The sequence below is a fragment of the Taudactylus pleione genome, unplaced genomic scaffold, assembly GCF_031769625.1.
Source record: "Taudactylus pleione unplaced genomic scaffold, aTauple2 ptg000066l, whole genome shotgun sequence".
In the NCBI taxonomy this organism is placed as follows: domain Eukaryota; kingdom Metazoa; phylum Chordata; class Amphibia; order Anura; family Myobatrachidae; genus Taudactylus; species Taudactylus pleione.
In genome coordinates, this window is record NW_028284468.1 from 13,110,865 (window position 1) to 13,125,051 (window position 14,187).

Consider the following 14,187-nt stretch of genomic DNA (forward strand, 5'->3'; position numbering starts at 1 on the left):
GTCACCATTGTTTGTTTTAACTTATAGTCTAAAATTGAATGACTTGTCAAAAATAAATTTGACAAAATATTTAAAAGCCAACACTGTTGTCTGTGTCTTTATTTTAGAAGATAATTTACATTGTATTTAAGAAGGTATTATATGGTAACACGATAATACACATTAGTGAGTTTAGTAAGACCGAAGGCTGTCAATTTAAGCCTAAGGGACATTAAACCACGAGTGTTTTGAGTGTTGCCAGTTTAATAACGTGTTGGATATTGCCCCTTTAAATGTAGCTGGTCTTATGCAGCCAATGAATGTTTCATGGGGAGTGGTCTAAGAGTATTTAATGGAGTGATGTATGCAAATCAGCCTCTTTGTTACAGTTTTTCCCACCCTCCCTCCCTCTTTTTTGTTTTGTTTGTTGACTATCTGATGGTGTTTGTGTTTGCAGGAAAGAACGACACTTGGAGTTAGTTAATGTTAATAGTTAGGCTTAGTGGGTGTGCACTCATTGAAGTGGAGTAAGGCGACAGCCAATTGTCCTGGACGGGAAATGGCTATACCACCTGGACCAGTGGTTGGAGTTAAAGGAGCGTTGATCACCAATGCTTGGCTTGTGTGTGTGTGTTTGTATGGAGCCATTTGGTTGTTATTGTTCTGTGCGTTCTTTTGTGCCGTCTGATTATTAGTATTAACTTATAGTCTAAAAATGTAATCACTTGTCAAAAATAAATTTGACAAAATATTTAAACGCCAACACTGTTGTCTGTGTCTTTATTTTAGAAGATAATTTACATTGTATTTAAGAAGGTATTATATGGTAACACGATAATACACGTTAGTGAGTTTAGATCAGTTAATAGAGATATCCCGTCTGAATCAGGCCCATAGACAGGTGGCATTTAGTTCACCAGTCTATGAACTACATCCTGTTATAAAAGTGAAAGCAGGCAGGATGCTTACGTTTCTAAGCATTTCTTTTGGACCCACAACCCGGAAGATAATCACACAAAGTCTGTGCCAATGGTTGAATGGCATGTGCATGTTTTCTGCAGATAAATAGGCACATTAGCATATTATTGTCTCCTTGATGCCAACATCCAGTGTGGGACTGGGGCATGAAGGGCCCATCAGGGAAATGCAGTGGTAGGAGCCCATGCTTTAGGAGTGTGGCAAGCCACTAGTAGGGGTGTGGCCATCCACCGCATAGGTTGGTTAACTATTAGAGAGTGCATGGTCTGGGCCCTTTAATAAATACATATATAGTATATACTGATGGTGCATGCATGATAATGTACCAAACTGATAACAGCAATGCACTATAGTGTATACAACAAAAGGTCTGGGAATGCAGTATAATATAACATGTGTATAGTAATTAAGTACAATAGAGTAACAATATATAATTTGATTACACAGGGCCTGATTCAGCATGCTGCATAATCGCATGCAATTAAGCTACGAAAATATGCTATTGTCTGCTCAGCCAGCATAGAGACGCCCACTACTGCTTTCTCACATCCGTAATACCTCGCAGTCCTGCGTATACACCTGTACCATTGGAGAACATCGGCCCCTCATGCACATTTACAGCAGGTCTGATCTGTCTCAGAATTTGCAAGTCTTGTCGCATGCAGTGAGTACTCAAGCTGCGTAGGCAATCGCAGCAGCTAGTTTATGCATGCCCATGCAACGGCATTCAATTGGACAGGCATCCCTGCGTTTCTGTAACCACACCCCTGTCACCACCCCCAAAGGCTCACGGCCTGTCACTCACTCTGTGATGGATTGCACAGTGCATCTGTAATCACAGTGCAATCTCCACACATGCGCAGTGCAGTGCATACACAAGCGCAGTAAGCAACAATCAGCCGATCTGCGTATGTGGTTGCAATTGCGATCTATGCCAAATCAGGCTCACAGTCTGGATCCTGACCCCTAGAGGAAGGGGTGTACCCTAAGGCACCTGGGATTTCCCCTGTACCCATGTGGGCCAGTCCAACCCTGCCAACATCTCACAGGATTGATGGTGCGAGTTTGTCCTCAGTAAAAAGGAAAAAAAATAAGCTAGCAAGGATCATTTTGTAGGTAGGTAAATATAGACAGAAGAATGTATCTAAGAGAATAATGCTTAGTGTAAGATTATATATGTATATTTGTACAATGAAGCCTGCATCAATCAAAATACAGTGAGAGACACAGTAAAGCCTTTAGTTACTTGCATGAATTCACTATATGGTTACTGTTACTGTTGCCAAATCAGCTTTATGTACAGTAAGTGACCAGAAAGTATTCGCTGTGACCAAGTTCTACAGTTTCCTGTGCTGCCTCAGGGATATGTCCAAAAGGCTAACACATGTCTAACATAAATTGGTAGCTGCTAAACATGGTCTGTTTAAAGAGGATTTGTCTCATTCCTTAAAACAGCAGCATATGTAGAAGGACAGTACTGTTGGTAGAGATGCTCCACCAATGTGTTACTGCCAGGAACCATTGTTTTTTTATGATTTGAATTCATGTAATTCCACAGGTGCAAACCGTAAGAGGTATTGAAGGTTGGCAATGTTTCCCACACATGGTAATACTGTTCCCAAGCTGCGTATGGAATAGGATAAAACCGCTGAGGATGAAGGTAAGTGATGTTTCCACATATGCGATCGTTATTGTCCATAAACTCAGTTGTGTTACAGAGCTGTTTGACAGTACGGGTAAAGAGAATCGGCCCTTGTTTTCCAAACACTTTGCTTTCATAGTACCGAACAAAATCTTCCAAACATATCCTGGGAAAATAATGATGGGAAGAGAATCCAAAGGCACCATTGCTGGAGGACCCAGAATGTGATGCAGCCAGAAAGATCTGATGTGGGATGGTCCGCATTGAGATGAAGTCAGTATCCATATAAATGCCACCAAATTTCCATATCAGAGCCAACCTACAGCCATCAGATGCGACAAGGACCCAATGGATTTCTTCTTTTAGATTGACCTGCAGGTAGAATAAAAACAAGAAGAGTGTCAGTATTTATTATATAAAGGTAAACGGAAATCAGGTGTTCTCCTGTTATTTATATAAGTGGATGTTAATCCATGTTATCATGGTTTGAAGAGTAGAACCATGTAATAATAACCAAAGGAAATATGAAAACACTTAAGTAAGGTGTTAGCCGAAGTTTTGTAAGAAAGTGGGTTAAAGACTCAAAGGGTCCAATGTAGCAAGGAGTACATTTTATGGATGGAACTTTAGCTATAGATTGCAAGTAGAGATCCATATTTTATATCCAGGTCTCAAGTTTGAAATTGCTGCCTGTGTTTTTTTCAGCATAGAACTTGTACCAAGGCTTTTTTAAGTTTTTGTGGCTGGAATAGCAGGAGTAGGTAGAGAGGGAGAAGAAGGACACGATGATGAAGACCATAGACAATATAGAATGAAATAGAAGAGGAGGATTTTTGGAAATGATTAATATGAGCAAACTCAGCATGGAAGAAAAAATCAAATGGGATGCGCTGTCACAGAAGCTGCTGGTGCAAGGGGTAGTCACACCCTTAAAGGTCAGAAACAATAATAGAAAAGAACCAGCGCTTAAATAAATAAATTAAATACAATGATGGACAGTTATATTCAAACAATAAAATGACGTTTATTAATAAAAAACATTAAATAAATAAAATGTATCAAAATAAATATATATTGCACCATATGATAAAAAATGGCATATTCCAAATAAGTAGATCCTGAGCAAAATGAATAAATAAAGTTTCTGTTCCTGTATAGAAATGGTATGAATAGGACCTAGGACTCCTTCCACTGTATCCAATAAGTGAGATTGAATGAGCAGCAAAGATAATTAAGCATAGGTATAAATACAGTCTATAGCATCCGAAGAGCAAAGATAAGTCTGTATATATTGTAATCCACCTGTATTGGTCTCCAACGCCGCACTCAATTAGATGAGGATAAGGAAGTCCAAATATTAGTCCAGTGCAAAACAGGAATGTTCAGTTAGAGGTCTCAACACGTTTTGCTGGGTATTTGTACACCCAGCTTCTTCAGGAGTATAGGATCTATGGGGCAAGAGGTGCTTTAAATACACTAAGATAATTAGTTGATTGGCAACACTTGTGATACATATTAATATAAAAACCGTCCATCAAACATGATTAAAAAACATAATAATCCTAATAGCAATCCTATTAATCCTCGACAAATAAAAATCTTTTATTAGTAACAGTTTTAGAGCAATTCTACAGTCTTTAGGGAGAAATAATATGATACGTAGAGTCCGGATGTGACGTGACCCTATACCGATATCTAATTTGACAGAAAAGATCCCAATATCAACAGTTGTATCACATGATCCTCTATCACGTGACGCCACAATGTTACTTGGCCATGACAGTTTGGAGTCTCAGTGTGCACCACAATATGTCAGCAGTCACTACCGGTCACGTGTTTAACCATCCACACATGACGGAATGTGTTCCGATCACCTGACTGCATAGAGGCTGGTGATAGGTCTCATGGGGGGTACAATATAGACAACAATTACCGACAATCATCACTCCAAGTCATGTGATGCTACAGTATGTCACATGGCTTTCAGCCGGATTGATCAAATTACTATGAAAAACACTACGGTACCCAGCATTCAACGTTCCAGTCATGTGACAAGAGTTTTATTATCACAAGTTGGATAATAAAAAGTTCTTTAATAAACTTTATATCAAAAACAATTAATTTAAGGGTAATAAATTTCACAATTAGGAAAATAAATATAATATCCATATGAAAGTGTATTCAGATCAATAGATCTGTATATCCATATTTATAACAATAATTATATCAGTATATTATAATATTGATCATATTTTGATTAACATTATTATATTTTTATTATTATTAAAAGTTCATATATCAGAAAAATAAAGTAAAAAAATTCTCTCATAGTTCTAAAAAACAAGAAAGATATTATACAATCATCCCATTAACTGTCTCAATATTAATATCCACAAAATAGACCCCTCCTAAGTTTAAACAAAATTCCGAATAAAGGAAAGTGTATCTGTTTAAATGAGTCAGATTCTTTCAATCCTTACATATCAAAGCAGATAAAAGGTGATGTTCCCTACATAACATATGGACATAGTATACTGTGATCCATATTAGAAGATACCTATCTTAAGGATTATGGGCTCTATTTATTAACATTATTTTTACTAAAATAAAGTGAAAAAAGGTGTTTTCACACCCTTTTCAAATTATTTTAGTTTCACCTAAAGTTACTAAATGGCAATTGGAGTAGAATTCATAAAATTCTACTCCAACCCCTAAGTATCACTTATTTTTAGCAAGCAGATCGCATTTCCCATAATTGTAATGGGAAATGTAATCCAACCAAAGTTACTAAAAATAAATTGTAAAAAAATACTGGAGATTGCGATTGTGGGGTCGGGGCTTAACAACGGGGGTGAGGCTTAGCTCCGGGGGGTAGCAGCGGCGGCTGGTCAGCGCATGTGCGGGACACTAGTCACGGTATTTTGTGGCGAAAATCCCGTGACTAGTGTGCGGAGGGGATTCGCAGCGACAGAGCTTTCTCACAAGCTTTGTCCCTGCAAGGGATTTGTAGTAATTCCCTGTGATATTGCCTGAATTCGCAATGCAAATTCAGTCGGTATTATCACACTACAATCTGCTTTACAAATGCAGATTGTAGTAAATAGAGCCCTATATGAGACATTAATTAATCACAGAGTTAAGTTTGATGGCCTCATTGAGACATCGGGGTAAATGGAATTAAATCTAAACATCCAATAGACTTCCCTAGTGCAAAGTCTATTGAATCTGTTCCCCCCTCTAGCAGTAGGTGAAACGGTTTCTAATCCTATGATTTTAAGTCGAGAAGGGTTACTATTCTGTTTGTCAATAAATTGTTGTGAAACACTGTGTTTAATATTTTTGTTAATGATGTTACAGTGGTGTTCCATAAACCTAATTTGTAGAGATCTTATTGTGCGTCCCAGATAAAAGAGGGCACAGTTACATATCAGTAAATAAATAATAAATTTGGAAAAGAAGTTTATAAAAGAACCTAATTTGTATTTTTCATTACAAATTGGTATATCTATTTCAGTGGTACATCTTGCCATGTGGGAACACATGGTACACCTACATTTTCCACATCTATAGAACCCATTAGGTTTTAAAAATAACCAACTGGTGTTTATCTCATTTGTTGAATTTTTATTTATGGTATTTATATTTTTCAAGTGACTTGGTGCGAGAATAGTTTTTAGTGATCTATTTTTTTTGATAGGTAATTATAGGTTTTGATGGTAGGATGTCCCGTAAGATGTTGTCTTGTTTTAACACCCTATAATTTTTCATTATAATGTCTCTAATCTGCTGAAAGCTGTTTTTGTATTTACAAACATAGGATATACAGTCAGGTGCATAAATATTGGGACATTGACAAAATTTTCATATTTTGGCCTCTATTCACCACCACAATGGCTTTGAAATTAAACAAACAAGATGTGATTTAACTGCAGACTTTCAGATTTAATTTGAGGGTAATTACATCCAAATCAGGTGAACGGTGTAGGAATTACAACGGTTTCTATATGTGCCTCCCACTTTTTAAGGGGCCAAAAGTAATGGGACAAACTAAACAATCCTAAATCTAACTTTCACTTTTTAATACTTTGTTGCAAATACTTTGCAGGCAATTACAGCCTGAAGTCTGGAACGCATAGACATCACCAGACGCTGGGTTTCATCCCTGGTGATGCTCTGCCAGGCCTCTACTGCAAATGTCTTCAGTTCCTGCTTGTTCTTGGGGCATTTTCCCTTCAGTTTTGTCTTCATCAAGTGAAATTCATGCTCAATCGGATTCAGGTCAGGGGATTGACTTGGCCATTGCATAATATTCCACTTTTTAGCCTTTAAAACTCTTTGGTTGTTTTTGCAGTATGCTTCGGGTCATTGTCCATCTGCACTGTGAAGCGCCGTCCAATGAGTTCTGAATCATTTGACTGAATATGAGCATATAATATTGCCCGAACCACTTCAGAATTCATTCTGCTGCTTTTGTCAGCAGTCACATCATCAATAAATACAAGGGAACCAGTTCCATTGGCAGCCATACATGCCCACGCCATGACACTACCACCACCATGCTTCACTGATGAGGTGGTATGTTTTTCATCATAAGCAGTTCCTTTCCTTCTCCATACTCTTCTCTTCCCATCACTCTGGTACAAGTTGATCATTGTCTCATCTGTCCATAGGATGTTGTTCCAGAACTGTAATGGCTTTTTTAGATGTTGTTTGGCAAACTCTACTCTGGTCTTCCTGTTTTTGTGGCTCACCAATGGTTTACATCTTGTGGTGAACCCTCTATATGCACTCTTGTGAAGTCTTCTCTTGATTGTTGACTTTGACACATATACACCTACCTCCTGGAGAGTGTTTTTGATTTGACCAACTGTTGTGAAGGGGTTTTTCTTCACCAGGGAAATAATTCTTCTGTCATCCAACACAGTTGTTTTCCGTGGTCTTCCGGATCTTTTGGTGTTGCTGAGCTCTTTGGTGCGTTCTTTCTTTTAAGAATGTTCCAAACAGTTGATTTGGCCACACCTAATGTTTTTGCTATCTCTCTGATGGGTTTGTTTTGATTTTTCAGCCTAATGATGGCTTGCTTCACTGTTAGTGACAGCTCTTTGGATCTCATATTGAGAGTCGACAGCAACTGATTCGAAATGCAAATGTCACACCTAGAATCAACTCCAGACCTTTTACCTGCTTAATTGATAATGAAATAACGAGGGAATAGCCCACACCTGTCCATGAAATATCTTTTGAGTTGATAGTCCCATTACTTTTGGCCCCTTAAAAAGTGGGAGGCACATATAGAAACCGTTGTAATTCCTACACCGTTCACATGAATTTGGATGTAATTACCCTCAAATTAAATCTGAAAGTCTGCAGTTAAAGCACATCTTGTTTGTTTCATTTCAAAGCCATTGTGGTGGTGAATAGAGGCCAAAATATGAAAATTCTGTCAATGTCCCAATATTTATGCACCTGACTGTATCTCTGTTTTGATCTATCTCCTTTTGAGAGTGTTTAAACAAATCTCTAGGTTTCAATAATTTTGTCTATCCATTTGACGTATTTCTTGGAAAGATCTATCTAATAAGGTTTCTGGATAACCTCACTGTTTAAAGGTATGTATCATGTCAGATGCCTGTTTTGAAAAAGTCTCTACATCTGTACAGTTACGATACAAGCGCATAAACTGGCCTTTCAGTATGTTATATTTCCAAGGTGCAAAGTGTGCACTATCGAAATGTAGATAAGCGTTTGTGTTTATTGGTTTCATAAAATTAGATGTTATAATTAAATTATCTCTAATTTCGAGGGTCACATCCAGAAAGTCCATCTGGCTCTTGTGAAAGGTATGTGTAAAGTGAAGGTTGTGAGTATTAGTATTAAGAAAAGTGATGAAAAATGAAGCTCATAGTAAATCCCCATCCCAAATCATAAAAAGATCATCTATATAATGGCCATAGAAGAAAAGGTTCACAGCCCAGTCACTCCTTCAAATATGGGTTTCCTCAAGGTCCCCCATATAGAGGTTAACGTAACTAGGTGCAAACCTGGTCCCCATGGCCATTCCCATCACCTGTAAATAATAAGTGTCAAGAAAAAGAAAATAATTGTGAGAGAGAATAAATGAAATACAGTCCAGAAGTAATAATTTGTGTTTTTCCCCCAGGTCATCATCAAGGTCCAACCATCTAGATATAGTGTCCCTACCGAGAGAGTGAGGGATATGTGTATATAATGCAGTTAAATCCAAGGTGAGAAATGCATATGAAGGTTTCCACTGTATCAACTGAATCTGATTAAGGAAGTGTGTTGTATCTTTGAGGTGTGACCTGAGGGAACTAACACAAGGTTGCAGATAGGAGTCAATGTAAAATGAAAGATTAAAGGTAAGAGAGTTAACCACAGCACAGGGAAGAATTTCAACCCAATTGTTAAAGAGCTCTTTGATGAGAAAAAAAGAAGATACTATTTTTAATGTTTAATTACCACCTCTAATCAATACAGGGACAGAGTCTACCATCCGTATTAACTTAACAGAAGCCAGCACCAGCATTAAAGGTAGTTGGGCAGATACAGCCTTACTGTAGATTTTCTGTAAACTATTCCTAAATGACTTGAGTCTCTGAGAGAGACAGTGGATACTTCCATTTACCTAGTGGAAGTTTGTCTGTGAAGTAAATTCATGGGGCAGTCCAATTCCTGATGAGCAGCAAACCTGAAAAGCATCTATACATAAAGGTAAATCTTGCAGGTAATGCATCAACTGTGCTTGGTTGCCTCACATATTTTACAATTTTTAACTGGACCCAATAAAAATTTGGAGTCGATTTAGAAGCAGGATTCATTTCTAGCCAGGATTTATTGTTATGCTGCACAGTGAATTCAAGGACCCTCATCCAATCTACCCTGATTTAAGACTAGTAACCTGGAGGTGATGGAGTCTCCTGGTTTTCACCAAAAACTGACAAAAAGTGACCACTGGATATCCAACATGCGGTTTCTGTGGTAACTGACAATGGATTTTTTAACTAGAATAGAAGAACGAACATTAGCAGCATTAATCCAGTGTCTTGCTGGATTTTCAATGCTGGGAGTCTACAAGTTATCACAGGGTGAGACCAGTGAGGTACAAAGGGTAAAAGAAGGCTCCCTGAGATTGAATGGAGCAATGAGGTGTGAGGCATTGTTAAACATTGGGGGCCAGGTCCTTGTTACTGTGTCTGGCAGTGTTACCTTACTAGCATCTGTATCCTAACTGGTTGCCTGTGGCATTCCTAAGACTTGTGGTCACTCATCTTTAATGTTGAGTACCTGCTGTTATGCAAAATGGGTGCCAACATCTTGTAAAGTATCATATGATCCTCTCTTACCAGGGTCATTAAGAGCCAGTCTATGCCCGGGGGAAGGTGCGTGGCCTAATCATGGGAGGCATGGTCTCACCCCTTTGAAAAATTAGAATAAAAAAAATCTGATAGCTGGGGAGGGGGTGCTGTGAGCCCCTCAACCCTGTTCAAGTCCAGGGGGGGCATGATCAGTGTGATTGCTCCCCTCACAGGCAGGAGAAATTTCTGCTCAGCAGCAAGTAGTTTCCCACTGCAGCCCAGCACACAGCAGCGTGTCCTGGGCTGCTGACAGGAAAGAGGAAGGGGAGGCGATATTGGACCTGGACCCTCGGTAATTAGTACCCACTCCCCCCTCTCTGCACTCCTGTCTTTGACAAACTAATCTCCATCAACTCTGCTCACATGATTCATCCAGCCTATCAGTTCTAAGGGTACCCTGTTTAAACCAGGAACCTGCTGACTGCTCATTGCCTGAAAAACATCTCTCTGAAGATCAGCACCCTGACTCCTGGTTCAGTATCTGCACCAGTATTGCTTAACAGCATTTTATGCCAGACCTATTCAGAAAACCTATTCCAGTATTGCTTCACAGCATTCATCTCCAGTGCTATCCAAAAAAACTCCAATATTGCTTTACTGTATTCTGCTCCAGTGCTATCGAGAAAACCTCTTCAAAGCCTATTTCATTGCAGCCTGACTCAATTGTGCTTTTGGCACCCGGTTCCAAGTAATTGCTATCACAAGAACACCTGTGGCTCCCCGCTGCAGGCTCCGCCAGCTGCAGAGCAGGATCCTTTCTGGGGATTCCCTTCCTACAGCTATGGCTGTGGTCTCTGCTGCTTGTCCCTCTTCCCTCAAGTGTCTGTGTGCAGGGCTTGCTGCTTCCTGTGGCGTTCTATGTGTGGCAGTTCCCGCTGGCTTCTGGTACTGGGCACTACCATGTTTCTCCAACAGCCTGTCCAATCATAACCCAGATCCCAGCCACCTGACTCCAGCAGCCTGCAGCTGCTATGAAAGGTTTTCCTGGAACTGCAGCAGGTTGCCAGGGTAATGTCAGTCACAGCCTGTGCTTTATGAAGATGTTCTGTGCTTCTCAGAGTATGCTCTTAGCTTCTGCTGACAGTGATCCTGCTATGCCTTCTAACCAGTCAGCAATTCCGGTTTCAGCCAAGATTCAGACAATACCGGTCCCAGACCAGTTTCCTGCAATTCCGGTTCTAGCTCGAATACCGCCAATACCGGATCCAGTCCGATTCCCTGCAATTTCTAATCGAGCCTGGATTCAGACATTACCGGTCATGTCTGGTTCCCTGCAATTCCAGTTCCAGCTTGGATTCAACCAATATCAGTTCTAGTCCGGGGCCCTGCAATTCTGGTTCCAACCAGGTTTCAGTCATTACCGGTCCCAGTCCTGTGCCCTGCCATTCCGATTCCAGACTGGATTCAAGCAATACCGGTTCCAGTCCAGTTTCCTGCAATTCCAGTTCCAGCCCAGATTCCAAAAGTCTCAGTACCAGCTCCTAACCCAAATTCTGTGGAATCCAGTTTCTAAGACAGTCCTAGTTCTCCTCAGTGCACTCACTGCTGCTCCAAGCAGCTTTAACAAGTTCCTACTTTGTGCTACCCTTCCACCCTATCCAGCATGAGTAGAAACTTTATTTAGCCATCAGCTTTGTTTACTTTACCTCCAATCCATCTTCAACCTCAGATTCCAGTCAGGGTACATCAAATTCAAAAGTCGTGACAATTGCAGACTGCCTCTGAATATTCTACTTTTAGCTGCAGCCACAGGTAATCCTTCTAGTCTGCATATGTTCTCAATACCATTGTCCAGCATCAGTTTTCTACTGCTAGTATATTTGCATGGGAAACAGAATTATTAACCCAATTAGCTTCATCCACACTCCAGCTCACACAGCTAGCCCAAGGGTCACAGACCCAAATAAACACACTCCTAGTGCTGTGACAAGTATGACATAGGATGCACTGCAGACAGGAGCTGACACTAGAGCATTCAAGGTGAATTTGGAACATTGAGAAGTTACAAAGAGAATGGATATTCTCAAACACTGAATAGATCAGCAATGCATGAGGCATAAGTCACCACAGAGGCTCACTGAAGATACTCAAAAAACAGGCTTCAGCTTAAGACACCTGGGGGCCTATTCATCAAAACATAATTATCACATGTGATAATTATGGTTTGAACTCGCTGTGAGTTGAAACACAGTTTAGGAGGCACTCATCATGCCTCCTGCCCTAAACTATCACTTCCGAATAACTGCTATTTCTACTAAGCAGTTTTTCAGAAATAATAAAATTTTCTCCTGCAACTGGTCATTTTTCACTGCCTGTCTTCAAGCTGTTCATGCACAGCTTGAAGACAGGCTGCAAAGAATGAGCTGCAGCAGAAGAGACCTCCTTCTCCCTGCCTGTCTGCCCGTCCACCAACCCCACCAGTGTCTGTCTGTCCTGTTTCCCACATCTTTGCTACACCCACCGAAGCTAAAGAGTGTGCCCCCCCACCTACCTCAGACCTACAGCTCTGGTCCCCCGTGTGGCTGTGCAGTGTCTGACACCCCTCTTCATCCTCTGCAATGCTCCAGCATCATCCGCCGCAACCTCTGGAGACTTGGGCCGCCCCCCTCCTCCCTCCGGTCAGACCTGCAGACCCGTGCAGATCCATGGTTGCCACTGCTGTGCCCTCTCCTGCTTCCGGCTCACAGAAGGACTGTTCTGGGAGCCGGGAGTGAATTTGTTGAAGTAAGAGGACACAGCAGGGAGGAATCTTTTCAGATCCCTCTGCTGTATCAGATTCTGTGGGCCATCTCGGGGTAGTGTACAGCATCACTGTCAAGTTCTGAAAAAAATGCCTTTTCGGAACTTGATGAATTTCATAATTTCCACATCCATGTTTAGTATGGGGACTGATATCTCCTGGACAATTGTAACCAGGAGATATCAGTGATATCTCCTGTGTTACATTAATGATGAATAGGGCGGACACTTAATTTAAAAATCTTAATTTTCACCAGCTTTTGTAGAAATTGATGAATAGACCCCCCTGAACACCAGAAAAAAACTAGAGACACAAGAAAACCAGAAGCCAGGGAACTGTATTTACAGAGGCTAAGAAAATGTTCTGAAAAAAAAACAAATGCCAGAACTAAGGGCTGCCTACAGCAATGTACACCAGTGATCAGCCTGATTCAGTCACATAATTGGAGTTAACAAGGAAGAGAGGCAGCAGCTTCCTTGGGGATCAACAATATGGTGGCCAGTATGTAAAGTTGCAATCCCACGGTGAGGCAGTAGAAGACCCACCATGCATACCGGACCACGATGGAGGCCCTCAGACACCAATGGTCCACAGAGAAAGCTCTCACACTATGCCAGACCTAGTAAGAAGCACCTGCAGTCTGCCTTGTGACAGGTGACAAAGCAGCCAAATGTGTGCATGATATTTTGTGGTATCAGGCTATTTTTGTGGATTTGTATCTGTTTAAGTCAGAGGTGGGAAGCCTTTTTTCTGATATATATAACATTATTCGCGGGTCTGGTGCAGGCCATGTCCTATCCTTGTGATGTTATATGGGGACAGGGGTCAAAATCGCCAGTGATTACAGCAATGCCTGGAGCATCCTGTGGATGCTTCGGGAAGCTGTAAGGACAGTGGTGTGACCATCTGAAGCATCATGAGGATGCTCCAGATTGAACTGCTGCATAAATTCTGCCTGCAGGGTGCCATTATAGGCAACTTGCTATCCAGATGAGGAAGCAGAAAAAAGCTCTGAGGGCCAGACCGAATGATTCCGGGGGGCCCCGGCCTGAGGTTCCCCATCCCTGGTTTAAATAAATACAGTAAGTGATTGACTAAATGCATTACTATGGTGATATATGGAGGATAAAAATCTTGTTTGTGAAACAATTTGTGTTTTTCTTTCTGAATTCAGACTATCTTCCTCAATTCCACTTTCTCCTTCACTCCTCGTGTAAAGCCATCCATCGTACTTGCTGCTCCCAACTCTGCAACATCAGCAGAATTTGTCCCTTATTTATCCCCAATGCCAACAAAACTCTTATTCACATTGTCATCATTTTCCACTTAGAATTTTATAACTTCCTCCCTCTCTCGCATAACCACACTTTAATATATTCTTACCACCACTGGTCATCTTGCTTTCACCTCCTGCCATATGACTTCTGCCTCTCCCCTGCAACTTGCTTCTCTGGCTCACTATCTCAATAAAA

General features: G+C 40.7%; 1 protein-coding gene across 1 annotated transcript in view; it reads right to left on the reverse strand.

Annotated features, from left to right (window-relative positions):
- Positions 1–395: 395 nt before the first annotated feature.
- LOC148534452 (alpha-1,4-N-acetylglucosaminyltransferase-like) overlaps positions 396–14,187 on the reverse strand; it is a 98,671-nt gene continuing 84,879 nt past the window's right edge. Inside the window, exon 3 of the mRNA XM_088466664.1 lies at positions 396–2,971. Within this exon, the coding sequence (XP_088322790.1) occupies positions 2,381–2,971 (591 nt within the window). The 3' untranslated portion in view covers positions 396–2,380. The remainder of the gene's footprint in view (positions 2,972–14,187) is intronic.